The sequence below is a fragment of the Spodoptera frugiperda genome, chromosome 29, assembly GCF_023101765.2.
Source record: "Spodoptera frugiperda isolate SF20-4 chromosome 29, AGI-APGP_CSIRO_Sfru_2.0, whole genome shotgun sequence".
Taxonomy (NCBI): domain Eukaryota; kingdom Metazoa; phylum Arthropoda; class Insecta; order Lepidoptera; family Noctuidae; genus Spodoptera; species Spodoptera frugiperda.
Genome location: NC_064240.1, coordinates 7,431,029 through 7,451,103, shown reverse-complemented (window position 1 = coordinate 7,451,103; position 20,075 = coordinate 7,431,029). Strand labels below are relative to the sequence as shown.

Below are 20,075 nucleotides of genomic sequence, written 5' to 3'. Positions count from 1 at the left end.
AGTAACTGTTTGATTAACAAAGCACTATATTTGTTTAATTAATTAATATAAATTTAGATCGTTATAGTTTTACATACAAAAATTTTGTAACAGGTATAGATCATTCATTGATTTACTATGATGTATCTACTGTATTGTAACGATTTACGGTCGAAATGAATGACCGATCTCCATTCAAAATCTTTTGACTAAGATCGATTTTTGATTAGTTGTGATGAATTTTATGTTAAAATCGAAATCAATCCAGATAATTTGGAATAAAATCAGTTACTAAATACGACCGGTAAACAACAACACTTGTAATTACTTATACAACTAGAGGTAGGTTATAGTATAAATAAAATAAAACAAATTAAGTCTTAATATAGATAAGTATATTGAATAATTAAATAATATTACTTCAAATATGTTGCCAAAAAAGACTTAGTGTAATCGTAAAAGTAATAATAAAACGTTAAGAGGTCAAAATATTTCGAGATTGAGTAGAAACACATTTTTATGTGGGATGCAAGTAGGTTGAATGTACCGAAAATTGAAAACGTTGTAGGTTGACATGCAACCGGCAAACTTCAGAGAAGAACTTGTCATCACAAAGTGTTCAGGTAGTTGTTTGCATGTAAAGAGACAACGTGAGGAAGAAGAGTTGACACGGTCAAACCAGAAGTCGTGCAAAACAGTCTATCATTTTACTAATTAATATTAACTATATCTTTATAATTACAACCATTTGCGACAACGGAGCAAAATGTCTAGTGCTATATTTAATAAATACTATATGTATGGGCACTTTCTATAATTATACAGGATGTCTGAAAACAATTCGCTCACAATAAAATGTCTAAGGAAAATATTAACCCGATAAACGTATGCTATAACAGTATCATTTCTAGACATCCTGGTTTATCTTAAAGTCTCCACTTTCGACTATTTCAATGTTCTTGTCAGTCTTTCGTCCTGCAGGTAAACATGGCGGACAGTTTTTGAAACGATCGTGGCACAAAAAAATAAACAGTTCGTTTGAGATTTTTGCAAAGAATGCTATAATGTATATGAGTTGAACAATATTTAACAAGGATATCTTGAGAGCTGGACGCTCCATACTGTTGCTTCATAGTACATGACTTGAAAAGTGTACACAAAACAATAAATGTCATTCCCAAATTGCTACGTACCACTTAATTATATTCTTATTATGCGCGTCACTTGCTGCTGCAAATTATAAACGCAATATCGAATATAACTTCCAACTTCGTTATAATTGAAATTATTAGAGTAAGTACTTCCAACCCGATAATGGCAAACTGGACATCTTTGTTTTGCAACACTTTCAAATATACTTTATGCACAATAAAATATCATCATTATATAAATTTATTACGTACACTAATAAGTAGCCATTCGAACTCTGTAAATGGTTAAATACTTTAATAGGCGGAGACACCACACTTACAAAGTGCAATATAATTAAACTACAAATCCAGATGTATAAAATAATTATGCATCTTCGATGTAGAACTAAACAAACTTGCTAGACTGATATCCTCAATAATTCTAAACTGACTTGTGATGTGACGTAGTTCGACATGCATACATTGCCATGAGTATTAAAGAACAAAACTCAGTACAACTGTTGCAGCTAATGGCCCATTGCCCACGATCCTGAACTATCAAATATGTTCAATAGCTGTGCCCTACCACTCTAATAATGTAGACCAATCATTGCGGAAAAGACATACGCTTTTATTTTAATTTATGTATATGTAAATAAATACGAGTATATTTATAAATACATGCAATCAATTTTATTCTTTTGTAGTCTGATAAATAATTAAATAACATAAGTATCGCATGATCGCGAATCAATTAATGTAATGTATGTCTAATCCACTTTTCATTATGCCACTGACTTAGTAAGTAAATTCAACATTCAACGCTAGAAATATAATAATTTAATTAATTGTGATTGTCATTAAATTATGCTTGTTTGAATAATCTCCCGACAAGAAGTCGATCTGATATGTGATACTGATAACTGCAAATCAATGGGATACCGCAACACCTATGGAACACCTCGCAAACTTGCCTGACTCTGGGCGAATTAAATCTATGAACATGCATTAAACGACTAATTAAAATATGCTCCGTACTAACGTTCTATATTTACGAAACTAACGATATATTTAATCTTTTTTTTTTTGTTGTTTGTTTAAATACGCTTTATCGTGTAAAAATAGTTTTTGAGACAAAAATGTCGAAGCGCTTTAAAGACTATTGCAAAAAAATATAGTAAACTAAATTATACCAGAAAATGTTAATAATGCCCGACGAGCGTATTGCTATTGAACTGTAATATACTTTCAATTCAACTGGAAGATGACTTAAAAAGGAGTATAATTCTGCAAATAAATTTATGGACGGCAAATATCTATGACCATTACTGTCTTCCCAAGAGATACCTACTTCATTAATCCTGTGAATGTGTTGAAAGAACTGTATTTCGTGAAAATGAAGCACATCACGATTTTATAAGGCTATATTTTTAACTGTATTTATATTGTGTAAAATAGCAAGAAATATGTAGGAAGAAAATTAGGAATAGTAGGAAATAAAAAGAAATAAAACATTATTCTGTAATCTACGGAAAAGTCCACATACACGTTTTATAACCTAATGACGTAGGATAAACTCTTTCTAATTTTTAAGTCTGATTAACGAGGTAGTAAAAATAAATAAAATTTAATAAAATAATGTGAATTGAGTAGACAAAATTGGACGCGATAGAGAGAGATACTGCAAAGATACTCGTCCAATAACATATGCAGTATATTTCTGATAAAAAGAACACTGATTTGAGTCCATCTTTCTCTTGTGATGTTAAAGCATTCGTATCTTTACAGTATAGTTCTTATAATCTATGTACGTACCTAACATAAACCTAATCAAAAAAACGCTACGAAATGCTATTCCCTAAGAAACACGCAAAAAAACGAAAACTCAAAGTGCATTATTAACGAGTTGGTAACAGCAAACTTTTGTGCAGAGGATAATTCTGAATATGAATATCGAACAATCAAATAGTCTATTTAGGAAATACCATACAACCATTTTCCTGATTAAAATTCTGAACATATTTTTTTAAGTCACTTAAAATAGTAAACCTTAACTTTGATCTGATTGTAACGTCCTTCAATTTAATCTAACTAGCATTCTAAAATTTACTATCTACTGAATGCTGAAACATTCACACTTAATGAATGCACATAAACATCTAATTTTATAAAGATATTGAACTAAAACTACTTGATGCTTAGGCTGGCAACAAATTTCATTCCAATGTCAGACTTTCCTTCACTCTAGAATATGCACAGGAGTCCTAAAACCTCTTTCAAGATTGCAAAAAAAAGGGACTACAGTTTAGATCATATTACACCATATTACATGTCCAGTCCGGGGCTAATAGCACTGATTTGCTCAAGCTGATTGTTCAAATGTCTCGCTTGTGTATATTTATCATTTCAGGGTCCAAACAAATTGTATTGCAAATTTTAAAACATTTATGGTTTAGCTACATTTTACGACAGCTGTTTCCGACTCCGACCTCTTAGTAAATATTTCCCGTATCTTTGAAGTAGAGCACAACCAAAGCCCGCTGATACGGTTTACTCGCAAATTCTCTGAACATTCACTTGTTTACTTGATTGAGCAATTTATACTAGCGTATTACGATATTCAAAAAGACACGAACACGCAAACTACCGGCAAGTTAATCGTTTTTACTAAACATGCACAACTTTCATTTATACTTAATGTACCACCACATCAATTACAATAATATTCTTGCGAATAGACAATACATATTTCTAAATCTCGTAATATTTATTATAAAATGATATTTCAATATTGCTTTCATGTTAGGAGAATTTCTAGCACTTTACGTTTAATATAATATACACAATAATATATTACCGTCTGACTTATTCTATAAAATTCTAATTTTCAGCGTGCCAATCGTGTTAAATTATCACTTTAACCCGCTCGAATGTAATTAACGCGAAGACCTTGAAACCGACAATCATTGTTCAGCAAATGTGATTAAAAATGAACATTATATCTTCGAGAAGTTAATGTTGCGGTATTCATTTGTTGCCAGCACACGCTTCATACACATTATTATTTAAATATATTTCAGAGGCTCTCAACGCTACTACGCATTACCATATACTTTATATATAATATGTATTATAATAAAAACGTGTAAATAAAGTCACTATAGTTAATAGAACGCACGTCTACATATCTTCGCGAGACGTTATTACATTAAACATCATGAAACTGCAAATTTCGACAAGAGAATATCAAAAATAGTGTATCGACGGTCATCGCCTACATTCTGTCTAATAATCTGTAGTCTAATGACGCTATTTAGGTCACTTGAAACATCTTAAGCCAATTCGTGTAATATGGACTATGGTTACAATTTTGAAATTCCGTATTTTCGTCGCAATACTTGAGTTACATTCACGAGAATATCTTATAAATCGACTACAATTAAAAGTCTTGATTTAATAAACATATAATATAACATTGTAGTCGTTTTATACGTTATAGTAGTCAGTATTGGTGAATGTAACATTGCGTAATCGACGTTAACCCAACCAAAAAAACAATTAGCACAATTCCTGCTAAAAATAAAACAAATAAAAAGTATAAATAATAGCGCATCGCGATCTTAATCTTCCAAATGATATAATGAAAACTCGCATTACACTAAAATAAAAAGAACGATGAAACGCATACAATAAATGAGTGACGTACTATGTTCTAAAAGCTTACAAAATGATAGAGATCTTCACGACAAAACCGCTAAGTGGACACTGATTTAATTAAGTAATTAACGCCCGAATTTCTGTCTGACTTTTAAATGTCCACGCCACTGAATCAAGTCCCACGGCTACATAATTTGAATTCCTTTACACTTATGCATACTGAACTAACTGATGAATTAACTCTAGCACTAAAGGCTTCTATAGAGGGTTAGCATGAAAATAAGCATTGCATCTCATTATTATTTCTCTAAACATAGTTAATCCTTCTTATATCATCAGATGCCCACCTAGCAATTAGAATTAACTAAAAGCAGCAAAATGCTAACCACAACTGAAACATTTCGACTCAAAACTCCAATATTGGATATAAGTTCCGATCCTGATTAACATTCTCCATGATTTCGTTATCATTTAATACCTTTTACGCGAATGCAGTCAAAAGGTTCTAAAACCTTATACGTAAAAAGACATTAAAATCCAACTTATGTCTTACATTAAGCTATTCAAAGAAAAAAAAAGAAAACTAAATGAGCTACAGTTGAGAAGTTCCATTGGGTCACCAAATACGGATCTTCAAAACCACTGACTAGTTCAAGTGTGTCAAGATTATTAAAAATCCACGGAAAAACAAAAGGGAATTCAAGGTGATTTTGTGCAATGTCTTACAAAATAAGCAATTTAGAAGATGGAAGTGGTTAACATCATTTATGAGAAGTCACACTGCACAATCTAAGAAAAACAAGTTAAATGTTGCTAAACTCCTCAAATAGCAATGGTGCAAACATGAACTCTTCTTACAATAAACTCCGATAACAACCAAATCTCAGACTATTTAAGCACAACCTTCAAATGAGCTTGAATGTTTCTCTCGTGTTAGTAACGTGAATTCAAACGACAATAAAATTATGATTATGAATTTTCATTCTGTTCTCTGACACAAAAACGGTTTCGCGAATGTCTTGAAACGATTATACAAACAAATATATGAATGTGCAAAAACGCTGAACATATATTAGGAGTTAGCAACATTTCATGTGATCACCGATACTTTCCGTTTGTGTTTACACTGAGATCGATTACCCTCAAAGTCGAGTGTTACTATTTCTAACAGAGGTTATATCTTCTCAAGTCGGAATTATATTATTTGTAATTTAAGTTTACATACACCTTCTGATTTTCATGTCTCGATTATCTTTACGAATTACTATTTTTCAGATTTATTATAAGTATTTTCACATTACTTATGATTTCATCAACGATTAGAAATATCTCAAGTCCCAATTACTAGTTACTAGCTTAAAGTATATTATAACCTCTCAATCCTGTAACGTGTATTAACAATACATCAATCATTCAGTACTGATAGAATCGTTTCCGTAGTAAACAAGAACTCAAATTACAAATAACACAATATGTAATATAGTTAAATATTATTATGTAGATGGTATACAAGCCGATAACGCGGCCATCGCCTGTGTTGTGACAGTTTGCGCGCGGTACACCGCACTCTACAAACTATCGGCTGCCGACGTCATTTGCCATTTGTCTGCAGAGCTGCGTTCAGCTGCGTCCACAGATCTTTCTTGCACGATTTGGACCTGCAAATGAATATGTATACCCTTTATTTCTTATTGCTTTCGTAATGCGTTCTTCTTATACGGGTTAAAAAGAACATTAAGGGATGTTCAAAACTAATAAGCGTCGACACTTGAAAGTAATAAAATATTACCATTTAACAAATTAATTTCTTACATCCATGCATTCCTCATCGACATTAACAGCCAGTATACATCCATTACAACAAAACACTAACCTTGTTAAGGACTCAACAGATAGTGAATTTGACAGATAAATGCCACAATCATAACGCAAGCAGTTGGAAGAATGCGAAACTGTTTTATTATTAAGTATACAGGCATTTGCTGCCAGAAAAATATTTAAAACATTACATTTTCAACATATAAATAAAGAAAATGTCCTGCAAATTAAAACTTTTTTTTTCATTCATAGGAATATAGCAAACATCAATGCATACATTCAAATACTGTTGTCTGTACTACCAGTAAACAACTCACTACGGTTTGTTATGTTTATAATATAATACACATTTTGGGCACATGAAGCAACAGTAATGTTCTTATAATTTGTGACGATCTATCGTAGCCAGCGAGCAGACGGCGCACGACCATGCAGTATTGCAGTGTGTACGAGTACAGAAGTACTCACACTTTTAAGTAATGTCAGTTCACAATCTGATGGAGGTGAGTTAACTTCCACACTTATCTGGGAGTAAAAAAAATATAGGTTTAAGCTGCTTACCATCACATGCAAGTCTTTTAAAATAGACTTATAGTAACGGGTTAGTGTTGTCGAGTGTAATGAAAAATAGGACAGCTACCAATAGGATGTAATTTATATTGTTTTGTTTCCAACAATCTGGCTGATGGGAAGTCTGGATGTTTCGTCAGTTAAAAATAACAACTAAAATTTTCATAGCAACAAACATAATATATAATAAATCCTAGTATCTCGATATATTGATTTAAAATTAATATTATTTCAAGCAATATTTTTGGGAAGTTAGTGTATGTGTGTGTTCACATTCCGATGATATTTTACAGACCTGCGCAGTGAAGCGAGCCACTCCTTGAACTGTGTGTTTCCTTCAGGCGTGAGCTGGAACGCGGTGCGCGCCGACAGTACGATGCTCACGAACTCTTCATACTCCACTGTAGTCAGGTGGTACAGCTTTTGATGGATGCATTGAATGTACCTGTTGGGAATAAATATTTTATAGTACATCTAGATGAAAGACACTACTCAAGCTAATACTTAAAATTTCTGAAAATCTAAAATACTATAAATACTAATACACTTGACCGGTGATTCGAAAATCTTAGACGAAACCTAGCCCGAAGATCCTTTGGTTGGCTATCGCTCTTGCGACCATTCGATAAAAGAAACAATGTACTGTTAGATAATTTGACCGTATGGATCACGATGCATTCTTCAACGTATGAAAAGAGAGAGTGCATATTAGAGAGGTATACGTACATCTGCTGGCACTTCTGCACGAGCGGCGCGAGCGTGCCGCGCAGGTGCTGCATGACGAGGTGGTGCGGGCCGCCGCGCGCCAGCCAGTGCGCCGACTCCACGCACAGCTCGTACAGCACGAACGGAGACACCACCGAGTTCACCGCGCACACGCAGAACTGGTGCAGGTACTGCGCGCCCAGGCGCTTCGATATGCGCAGCAACCACTTCACGTGCTCGCCGTACGGCGGGTTCCTGCGCAAATACATTATGTTTGTATTTCTACAGTAGTAAAATTGTAACTTATTTTTTGTCTGAAAAAAAGGGGTCAACATGATTTTTTTTTAATTTTAAATATCAAAACTTTTTATAAATTTTGTTGAACTCATAATTAACAACTACTTTCTCACAATTTACTAAAAAAAAAACAAGTTTATAACTAAATCAATTAGTAAGACCATAATTTTCTTTTGAGATACCTTATTGAATAAAAAATATTATTTGTAACATATTACGCTAGAAAAATAATCTGAAGCTGAGCATTACCTGCCAAACTTATTTTGTGGACGATCATCGTGTACGCGACGGGCTTGCGTCTCCAAGGCCAACATCCCGACGCGGTAGGCGGCGAGCAGGCGGCGCAGCTGCGTCTGGTTGACGTTGGGCGCGGCGGGCTGCGACGCGGGCTGCGCGGCCGGCGCCACGCCCGCCACGCTGCCCACGCTGCCCACGCCGCTCACGCTGGCCACGCTCACGCCGCTGGCCGACACGCCCGCCACCGGCACCATCTGCTGCGGGCCCGGCAGCGGCGGCGGGATCGGGGCTGGGTGCTGCTAACAAACAATTGTCATTTAGCGTTTTATAACTTCATGTTCATCATGTTTTATCGGTTGTTTCCACAAAACAATACATGTAAATTATCCATACTCCCAAAAATGAATGATTATTTCAAGTTATTAAAATCTTCAAAATTATATAAGGAAAATGCCAATCTTATATAAAAATTCTAGACAAATATCATTGTGAAATTTATATGAGAAGATTAATACTTACGACTTGATGGACTGTAGCGTTGACAGTTATAGTCTGTGGTAACGGAGTGGCATGTGTAACATGTTGCGGCATCGGTGGGTGCTGGGTAAGGGCAGGATGCTGCATCGGCTGGTGTTGCGGATGTTGCATCGGTTGTGGATGCGGTATCGGTTGCGGGTGCTGCTGTAGCGGTTGCGGGTGTTGCGGCATCGGTTGAGGATGTTGCTGCAGCGGCTGTGGGTGTTGCTGCAATGGTTGGGGATGTTGCTGCAACGGCTGTGGGTGTTGCTGCAGGGGTTGCGGCAGCGTTTGTAGTGGCGGATGTTGCTGTAGCGGTTGATGTTGTTGTAGCGGCTGGTGCGGTTGCAGCGGTTGGTGAGTCTGTAGCGGCTGGTGTTGCTGCAGCGGTTGGTGCTGGGGGTGTTGCTGTAGCGGCGCGTGTTGCTGCAGCGGCTGATGCTGCGCGTGTTGCGGGAGCTGCGCATGCTGCGCGTGCTGCGGAAGCGGCGCGTGTTGCTGGTGCTGCGGATGCTGCGCGAGGGCGGGCGCGGCGGCCGGCGCCACTATACCACGGACGAAGTACGGCGGCAGCGCGTACTGCGGCGGAGGATGTGGAGGACCTGTGCCTGCGTACTGAAAACCAAAAAATATCGTGTAATTCTTTTCTCTGCAAAATCAATAATATTTATTAAAGATTTAGAAATCTTCTTACCGGAAGCTGGTAGATGGTGGGCGGGTAGGGATGGTAGGTGAATGGGTAGGGAATGGGGTAGGGCACTGGTACGGCAAGAGGCGGTGGCTGGGCGCGGTACTGTGGCTCGTCGAGCAATGGCTCGGTCTCCTCGTTGGCCTGTCGGAGGTAGAGCTCGTGCCAGTAGCGGGCCACTGTATACAATACTTCAGGATACACGCCACCACCTGTAACACAAACACGTATTAGAATACGAAAAATAAGATTAGTTAAAACTACGCAGCAACTCAATTTATCACAATATGAGCCCTGGTGTAACTCAAAAGTAGTCGAGCACGCTATAATCAATATCTAGTACAATACCTTTAGCGGCAGCTTCAACAGTAAGACAGGCCCTCTCGAGCATAGAATCGCTTTGTTCCTTGCATTGCAATACGGCGCGCTGTATCTCGTTGTAGTTGAGCGCATGCGCGTGAGGCAACACCGACAGGGCCAGCTCTGCCGCCGCGCGGACTGTGGGCACGTCGCGGCCTGAAGACGCCTAGAGGACGCACGAACAATATTTCATTAGAAAACAGTAGCACATCATTAAAATACTACAGCATAATTGGCGGCACAGTGACGTTAAAGTAACGTATTAACGTTGTCCAGTTGTCAGACATTGTTCCTAATGGAACTCGACGTAAAATTCTTATTTGAGAACCATATAAATTTATTAATCGCACTCACACCGCATCGCAAAGAATCCTAGCATGAAATGCGAGATCAAAGTTAGAAAATAATGTTCTTACTTTATCAGCGATGCTAGCAGCTTCAGGCGGGGTTAAATGTCCTTCCCACGCGTCAATCAGGAATAAAATAGCAGGTGCGCCAATATCCATAGCTTGACCTACAAACAAAAAAGGGAATTAGAACCCAATCATGGTAATTTTGTCACATTAATGTACAGAAAAGTACTTGCCTGTGATCCAACTAACGTGAGATGAATAAGTGCGACTGAGCCAGTTCGCACTTACACAGTTATGTAGGCCAAGGGCGTAAAGTCCCAATTGAAATGCGGCCATGTGTAAACCTCTGTAAAATAAACGAACCGTCTTAATCCATACTTAAAGCGCTATTTCAAGTTATTTACTTTCTAAATTAATTTATTTGAAAGTTTTATGCTTTTTTGGAAGATGTATATACCTGTGAGGTCCATGGTGTTCCCTGGCACATGAGGGTTGTGTGAACAGACTAGTGCTGGATGACCCACCAGCTTTGAATAGTACGGACTTAGCCAACTCGAACATAAAGTGCGCAGACGCTTCGGATGGCTGGTTGGGCACCGAAGGGTACTGGCGCTTGCCTTTATATCTAAAAACATAGACAGTAGATGTTAAGACATTTACATCAAAGATAATATTTATAAACGATTGTATGATAATAACACAAAACAATATTAACCTGGAATCCTTGGCCCTGGAGATAGGCGTGTGCGTGGAAGAAGCGTGGGGCACAGGATGCGGCGTATGAGACGCGTGCGATGCGTGCGACGCGTGAGACGCATGCGACGCGTGGGACGCGTGCGAGGCGTGCGACGCATGCGACACGTGGGACGCGTGAGACGCGTGCGACACGTGTGACGCGTGAGACGCATGCGACACGTGTGACGCGTGAGACGCATGTGACACGTGCGACGCATGGGACGCGTGCGACGCGTGAGACGCGTGCGACGCATGGGACGCGAGAGACGCATGGGACGCGAGCGACGAGTGCGCGGGGGGCGACGTCCCGTCCTCCGTCACCACGAGCCGCTCCAACTCCGCGCTCAGGCACACCGCCTGCACACGCCAGTCATACCTTGCTCAATGCGTGCCACGCTACAGACGCCACTTCACATTCGTTAAGCAGGATTTGTTTTGTAACACACATTAGCATAAGCGTTTACTAGGACAATCACAGAATTAGAAATTCACTCTTAACGATCACAACTAATACAGACACGAGGACATCATAATACGGTGCTTCTGTTTTATTATTATATAGGTTGTGTTTCATCGTCTATTGTCAATCAGTGTTAAGCATAAACGAATCGCTCTAATTAAATAGCGAAAACTTTACCAGCTGAAGTTTATTCTCGGCACCTGTATTAATAAGACTTACAAAACCAGTTTTTAACAATAGATGACTGGTACATATAGGACGAGTAGGTTACCTGAGGCGGCAGAGTGTTGGGCGCGTGCGGTGGGAGCGGTGCGAAGGCGGCGTGCGGCGCCACGTCGGCGCGGTAGGCGGCCAGGCGCGGGTTGTTCATGTAGTACAGGCTCACCATCGGACTCTTCGTCAACTGGTGGATCTCGCGGTCCAGCAACTACACACGCGACGACGCAACAAAATTTAGCATTATCAACAATCCCATGTCACTTTCTGCAAACTCTGAAAACCTCTCAAAAAGAAGGTACAAGATATTTAATGCTAACTTGCATACGTACTTTATTCATAATCCTAGCAAGTTTGACAGGATCATCTTTGTAGAAAGACAAAAGCGTCAGAGACAACTCTCCGCGCTGTCTTCTTGTACCCTCACATAGTAGAGGATGATCTGCTTCGGACACATTGGCTTTGAGACCTAAAGCTGCAACAGCGGCTTCAAAGCCTAGTGTTTCATCATTTGGCGACCTTGCCTGTTGAAAACAATATTTTATCGTTATTGTATCTAGTTGTTCTACACATATGTGAATAAATAATTTGTAATGTTTACTTACAGGATGTTTATTATCTTTATCAGTAGCAGATAAAACCAACACATCGAATAGGAAGCTCGCTAACGCTATTGGCAGCAAAGCTGGTCCGCGGTTCCTACGAAATTTCAATGATCTTATTACTTAAGGTAATATGGTTCATTATGATTTGTGTTATTTAACTTTGTTTTATAACATGAAGTTCCGCTTACCTTAGCGTACCGTCGCGCAATTGTTCGGCTTTTTCTCGAGCTAAAGCTAACTGTTCGGCGCCAGTTGGAAGTTTCTTCAGTAGAGAAACTAACTCCGTTTCTTGGTTATTTAGTTTTACTTCCAAAGCCTTAGTACTCGCCGGCGGTCGAGCCATCTCAAGTGCAAACAGACCTACCCGGAAGGCAAGCTCGTGGTGTTCGCTGAATTCTGCTAAAACCTATCAAATTGAAATATAAATCTTAATTATTTCCAATACCAATGTGATTGTATATCACACCAGGTTTAAACTGTGGGGAGAAAAAAAGGAAATCTCATTTTTACCTTTGGTACCAACATTTTAGTGACATTATTAGTAGTATGTATACTATGTGTAAACTACAAAATGGCACGTTACCAAACTTCACGCTACTCTTCAAATCGCAAATTGTATTTGGTCCGATATGGGGGAGCGAATTTAGGTTCCTAAGTGTTCCATATATTGCATTTTTATTTTACTGTTGCTGCATTTCAAATAGTTCATAGTCGTGGGTCATGCAGTTCCGCGCACCTTAAAAATTTAAAGGCAACAAAGTTCATCACTTTGCAAGTAGTCATCAGCAGTCGTGATTGTTATTTGAAGATTTATTTTATAAGAATAGAACCTTTTACATTCGTTATCATTCATAGTTTTAAGATGTACCTATAACATACTTTAAATTCGTTGAACATTGAAACTAAAATGATAACCCTGTTAAATCGGTAAAACCATTTCAAAGTTACATAGAAGTTACACAGATGAACCAGCACGAAAGGATTTTTAAGAAAAATTCGTCCCCCTGAAATGTACTCACAGTGCCGAGGAAGGCGCACTTTGAGAGCGTCGCGGAAGTAAAACATAAGAGGCGATGCGTAGCCAGTCTAGGGCTGAACGTAAACCGAAGTCTCGGCCGTCTCGGGTCATACGGCCCACGCTGCACGCCGCCCAGCGGGACCGGCCGCGCCAACGTCTAAACCGGTACAAGTTTTAGGAAAGACAAAACATCCGTTACGTACTTACGCCGACCAAAGTGCAATTTGCGAGCGTGGTGGACGACACACACAAGAGGCGATGCAAGGCGGTGCAGTCTAGGGCCGGGAGTCTCTTCAGCGGCGCGGCTCCGGCGGCGCTACGTCACGGGGAGAGCACGAGGCAAGGTACTTACGGTGCAGAGGAAGGCGCACTTGGCCAGCGTGGCCGACGCCAGGCACGACAGGCGGTGGCTGGCGGCGCACAGGCGCGGGCTCGGCGTGTGGCGCCGCCGCGGCTTCTTCGGGTCCAGCGACGGCATTAGGTTGGCGCCGCCCAGCGCCGGCGGCCGCGCCAGCAGCTCCCGCGCCAGGCGCGCGCCCAGGGCGCAGGCCTCGCGCGCGTGCCCGTGCGCGTGCAGACCCTCGGCACGCGCGAACGACCCCTCCCACCCGCACGCCCAGCCCATGCCGCACGAACTGCTCGCACTCATCGACTGCAGGGAAACACACGTTAATCTACGTCATGGTATTACTCCAAAACACTGACTTTGCTAACGTCTGACTACTTACAACGACGGTTCCTGAGCTAGTTCCCTCGTCGGCCACTGCCCTCCTGGCAGCAGCAGTGTCGTAGAAGTACAAGTTACAGTCATCATCGGACACCGACTCATCGTTAGAAACGCGACGTTGGGCATCATCAGACGATATGGGGGGAGAGCTTGACTCCTGAGAGTCTGTATCTCCACCACTCTGCTGTAGAATCTCCTCTTCGTTCTCGCAGAAACCTTTTCAGTGCAACAAAATGTTCGTCTTATAATTAATTATCTCAATTCGTCGTCTTATCTAAACAAAATCGTAGGTAATGAAACAAAATCGTCAAAGGGATTCTTAGTTTATTTTCAAGTTAATTTATATCTTTACTCTAAAGTCTTAATTTAATTCCACTTGTTAGTTTTTTGCAATGGTAACAACAACAAATACTTGCCTTCAGACGAGACACTAGAGTGGTTGCCATCGCTGGGTCCAGAGTCGCGTGGTGGATCACTGGGTCCTTCTTCAGTTCCACAAGGCTACAAACAATATGAAAACCTATATAAAAACCACTTCCTTACTTCATGTTTAAATACAACGCACAGCCGAAACTACTGGTCGTAGAAAGCTGTATTTTGACATATGGATTTCTTTGAAAAATGTTTGGGAGCAATAAAATATTTTCCGAGATCAGAAATAATCGGAAAAATCTGGCTATTAATGCGCGAATGAAATTATGATCAAAAGCTATCTAAAAAAAGTAATAGAACACCTAAAGCTGAAATAGTTTGTTTTATTTTGTAATAACAGTACCTGACTTGATGGGCCAGGAATCGCTAAGTCAACTGCAATATGACTATTTCTAAGAACAGTAGTACGATGGCCGTGCAGAGAGGGATCAGGATTCGTAAGTCTATAACTTAGTGACATCTCGTTATTCAACACTGCTTTAGACGAATTTACCTGGAACATACATAATTTTATGCAAGTGTACTCTATGGAAACTATTATTGTTGTAATGTTTATAGTAGGCATAGATGACTAATGTAAAGAGATGAATGAAGAACTAGAGCTAAATCTAAATAAATGAATTAGCCTATATATCCCTCTGCAGGGCAAAGGCTAGTTTTAAAGCTAAAATATATAATAAATGATGGTGAAGATTTTGAAGTATGAAGCTCATTGGAGCTCTGCATATTCAAAACAAACTAAAAATCGAAAAGCTGTTCAAAATCTAAAACCTAAGTAAGTGTTCCGACAAATAAGAAAGAAAATAAAAAACAGTCAAGAAAAAGTATAGTTACATAATAATCACACCATGATTTAAATAATTTGAAACTAATCGGGTTTTAGATTTTAAACAATATCACCCACAAACGACTTACCTGATGCACACTATCGTTTTGCTTGTCTGCATGTCTGAAGATAGTGAAAGGGCTATGGTAAAGTGGGTTCAAGTCTTTAGTATATGTGACGCCCGGTATCTGATAGTCGTCCCACTCTAAGAAGCAAGCTTCCATTGCCGGGTGGAAGCCGGGAAAGACTTCGTTCTCACTTATGCCGTTGATGTAAGGAGAGTGTGAGTGAGAACGCGACGAGTGGCGACTGTGCGACGACGAACTTGCTGGTATATGAGTATTACGACTCTTCGCCACCTGTTCAAAATTAAAATAATTGTGTGTCAGTTTGGAACTCAAAATGTAAAGAATATGATGGTGATTCATGTGTAGAATAATAATAATAATGTAGATATTATTGTTATCTATTTTATTATGTTATGCATCTTGTATTATGAGTGTCAATTAACAAAAGTGTCACTAGTACTTACAAAATAGTGACATGATGATTTACCTTATTTACCTTATCTAGCACTTTCATGTGCCATTGTGCAAATTGTTCGTGTAATGTGTCACGTTCGTGAGGTGCTAAAGCTGGGTTTAAAGCAGCTAAGCGCCACAATACAACCACCTGTATATGGAAGAAAATAATAACAATAATAACATTTTTCAGTCTCCAAAAGCATGAAATATATGTGATACGGACACACAGTAGATAATCAAATTGAAGTATAGTAGGTATTTTCACAATCGAAAAATATACTATGGCTCATAAAAATATGTTTTAGCGTGATATACCTAAACTGTTGTATTATCATTTACTGTTATCCACAACCAAAAATTGACGGAGAGATCACAATGTGGGCTGAACACGTCATCATTATTTTAAGTGCAACTTTACGAGAGAGATACCTAAATATCGCATTTTTTATCATCAAATATTGTTTTAAAATAATACTGCAAGAAAATCTGCACTAAATGTTTGGCTTTTTTATGTTTAGGGTATTATTTATCAAAAGCAGCATTCAAATGTTTATGAAAACAATATTTTTTATACCTCGTCACACAGAGAAGAGCAGGCATGTTGAGCGGCAGAATTTCCGCCGCCACCGCCATGCTTGCCGCCGCCTCCGTTGTTGCCCCATGCTACTAAAGCAGCTTTGGTTGTGTACCACCATACTATAATCTGTTATAAACAAATTAACATAATATTATATAACTTTATGTACCAACAAGACGTTTATCTAGACTAGACTATCTTCCAATGTATTTTTTTATTTCCTGTAGTAAGAGTATTTGTAATTACCTGTTCACAAGCCATAACTTCTTCAGTGATAATTTCCAGGAGAGGTATAGCATTTCTGTCGTTTCTCTTGAACATCTCTCTGACAATAGAGAGTAAGTTCCACATGCCTTCTGGCTCCCTGCCTCGTAGTGGCCTCAGCAACGACGACCACTCTGCCGCAGCGGGAGGCGCGCTTGTACTTAGATAGTTGACATCGCTGTAGGATTATTATAAGGACTTCAATAAACTTTATTCCCGGGAAAACAACTGACAACATCACACTCTAGGATAATCAATAATATTGTTACTGAGAAGATGACATAAGTAAGGTACATTACAGGAATAAGAAAAAATATTACCTAAATACTATAGGCGTTGGAACACAGAACTTGACTAAAATCTTGTTGATGTTGTTATGTAAGGTCTTCTCGTCAAGGAACCAGGATGTGTACTCGTAAGCCGAAGCCCCGGCGGTAGGGTCGGGTGCACCGCATGTCGTGTTTATTGTGTTCGGTTGGGCCGACAGAAGTTCGTCCAAAATACGTTGGGCCGTCGGCAAGACTTGCCGCGGCAACTCTGATATTAAATATTGTGCGAACTTCTGCAGTTGATCTCTTCGTAACCGCTGCAATGACTCCGAAACTGGTGCTCTCAAGCATACTTGAGTTGGCTAGAGTAGATAAACACAAACAATAATTAATTGACTGATAAATGCAATTAACAACTTTAATCACTTATTCTATAAATAAGTAATTACCAATTAATTTCCTACTCATGAAGTTTCCTGAACTGTTAATAATACCTCTCGACCAAACATAGTTGCGTCGATGATTGTTTTAATACAAGCTTAGAGATGTACAAAACATTAAATAAAATTGTAATTTACTTTGTTTGGAAATAAGTTAATGTTTAAAACAATAGGCACTTACAAATTGTATCTAATTACCTATTCATTGCAGAAAAGTGCAATGTAATGCTATAATAATATGATTCATTGATGTATTATATTTACTTAATTAATTACATTGTAGGAAATAATGAAGTCAGAATAAAAAATAATGTAATATGAAAAACAACAAATCAATAACACCTAATTAACTTCAAATAAACCTTGCCACATTGCCAAAGTTTAGATTTAGCAATACTTTCACAGAGTAGTTGGCAATGATCAAACTATAAGGTTACTGGTTGGTTAGTCATTTCAGATGAGTTAATGTCTCATCTATAAATAGACAGATCTGTACATAAGTCATGTTTAGCATGTAGCATAAATATCTTCTTCAACATTTAAAATTGACCAGTGTATTTGACAAATCTTTAAATTGAATGGGTAATGCAACACTTTTTTGAAAAAAAATTCTGCATCACAACCACTTTGTTTTAACTAACATTTACTCATTTTTAGTTTGAAGAATTTTGATTGTTACCAGACTCTCATAATCACACAAGTATAGAATTTGTATATACTTACAAGGTGTATTCTGTAAAGGCAGACAGCAACAATATGTGAACACCAATGAGCTGTTGAGGAGCAAGTGCAGTTGCAGGATGATATTCTTTGTCTGTCAAAGGTTACGGCCACATTGAACTGCGCCCGAGGCATACTTAGAACAACTACTGTTGCAGATAAGTGGAAACCTATGAAAATAAGCAAGAGAATAAATATTGGCTCTTAATCATGTAATCACAATCACCTTTGCAATGTTACTTACCAATTTGTAAGACATCTTTGACTGCTCTGTCTCTGAACAAATGTTCTCCTTTCTGGAACTCATCAGATGAGCCATTTGCAAGGCAGGAGTACAACCTGATGTCATCTTCACTGTCAGGGAAACTCCAGAATGCAATCTGGAGTTGAAGTTGCTCCGGTACCGGTGGATAGACATGTTCAACTAATTCAAATGGTATGTGAGATGCTACGCATTTTGCTGCAAGTTCACTTAGTGTTGAAACTGTCTTTTCTGTAAAGTTTAATATACATTGTTTCATGTGAGTGCTACAATCTTTGCACTTTATTATTATAGAATATGTTATTATTATTTAAGTCCAAAACTCTTTTTCAATGTATATTAATTTTTAGTTTTATATAGGATATTGTAATATTGAATAAATACATTTATAGTAATGACAAGCATAGGACTAATAAATGAAATAATAACATCTACTATTTTACAAAAGCATTTCATAATCAATAATGCAGTACATTATCACTAACTACTACAAATAAGCATTTTTGTAAATACAGAATATATGTTTTATATTACTATAAAAAAAACATTGATGTTCATATTTAATTTATAACACTATCACTTTTTACTTAAAAAAAGCAACAGTGAAAGTTAGAAAGTTGACTTGAACAAAAAATACCATACTCCATTCACTTAGGAAAATAAAATAAGATGCTACAACATTGAAAACGCAAGGATTTGAACCCAAAGGTACCATTTAGTACACAGTTCATTCAAAGGTAAATGACTTCTAGCACCTGTTCTTTGTATCACTAAACACAATGTACATTGAATTAGTACCTATAGATTATGGCATCACAGCTCTTTAGTGAAAATATAAGCTGAATAAAGCTATTTATAGAAATCATGACATAAAATTAACACAACTTCCTCTACGTTAACGTGATTCGCTAAGAAATCTTATGCATTTTCAATAAATCGAAACAAAGAATCAGCTGTATAGTTACCTTGAATGTTCTTTTTTGTCGATCGGGTTCCGAATGAGTTCTGAAGATTTGGCCTTCTCCAACCTCGCCAGTTGTTGCAAAGGCTCTCAGGCTCTGAACTCCAGCTGCATAAGGAATCTTCTTCGAATCTCTCTGAATCCTCAAAACTGAAATGGTCAGCCTCCTCCCAGTCGAGTAGGGGAGACCCCACGTCGACTGGGGCGGCCTGTCGGCCCCCTTTGCCATTGCTACTTGAAGCCCCCGCCACGATAGTGAGATTTTAATGGAATTCTCTCAATAAACTGCTCTGGAACAGCACAGCAATCTACCACAAGGGGGTATCCACAGTCACTGAATTAACATAACTCTTAATTGTTTTGAAGATTTTATGTCACAAGATAAAAAAACTCAAAAGGATATAATGAAGCAAAATACATTACAGAATGTAAAACTTTCTAGTTTAAAATCAAACGATCTATATAAATTCCCATCAGCACAATAACAAATATGGCCGAACAACGTCCCATAGTACCATCCATCTATCTATAGCTAAAACTTTACATCTCTACGGTCTACCTTTTACATCTATACCCAGTACATAACTGCAAATTGATGACACCGCCATCTATTGGTAAAAGTACGAAATTAAAAATGTACAGATAGCAAAATAAAAAAAATGGTTTTAGTTTGCTATTAAATTTATATAACTTAGATCATTGTTTTATAATAATATTACATCAGCCTAT

At 38.2% G+C, this 20,075-nt stretch overlaps 2 protein-coding genes across 6 annotated transcripts; both read right to left on the bottom strand.

Moving 5' to 3' along the window:
• Positions 1-357: 357 nt before the first annotated feature.
• Positions 358-19,607, bottom strand: LOC118268566 (zinc finger SWIM domain-containing protein 8 homolog). 5 transcript variants are annotated; one of them, XM_050706456.1, is made up of 27 exons: positions 19,351-19,607; positions 18,368-18,616; positions 18,127-18,293; positions 17,015-17,325; positions 16,677-16,872; positions 16,428-16,556; positions 15,894-16,001; positions 15,419-15,688; positions 14,847-14,996; positions 14,488-14,572; positions 14,073-14,287; positions 13,697-13,996; positions 12,515-12,732; positions 12,327-12,420; positions 12,054-12,245; positions 11,777-11,932; positions 11,026-11,402; positions 10,768-10,935; positions 10,544-10,656; positions 10,374-10,471; positions 9,946-10,123; positions 9,604-9,809; positions 8,913-9,524; positions 8,406-8,692; positions 7,881-8,114; positions 7,450-7,599; positions 358-6,424 (listed from the first exon to the last, which is right to left on the bottom strand). In XM_050706456.1, the coding sequence occupies exons 3-27, from the start codon at positions 18,256-18,258 to the stop codon at positions 6,358-6,360; spliced, it is 5,046 nt and encodes a 1,681-aa protein (XP_050562413.1). In that variant the 5' UTR covers positions 18,259-18,293; positions 18,368-18,616; positions 19,351-19,607; the 3' UTR covers positions 358-6,357. The 5 variants fall into 5 exon arrangements, with proteins under 5 accessions (XP_050562413.1, XP_050562411.1, XP_050562410.1 ...); XM_050706454.1 differs by having other exon boundaries at positions 12,054-12,420; XM_050706453.1 differs by lacking the exon at positions 19,351-19,607 and having other exon boundaries at positions 12,327-12,438; positions 15,885-16,001; positions 18,368-18,511.
• On the bottom strand, positions 18,360-19,575 carry LOC126912762 (zinc finger SWIM domain-containing protein 8-like). The gene is made up of 2 exons (XM_050706667.1): positions 19,404-19,575; positions 18,360-18,616 (listed from the first exon to the last, which is right to left on the bottom strand). The coding sequence occupies exons 1-2, from the start codon at positions 19,573-19,575 to the stop codon at positions 18,360-18,362; spliced, it is 429 nt and encodes a 142-aa protein (XP_050562624.1).
• Positions 19,608-20,075: the final 468 nt, after the last annotated feature.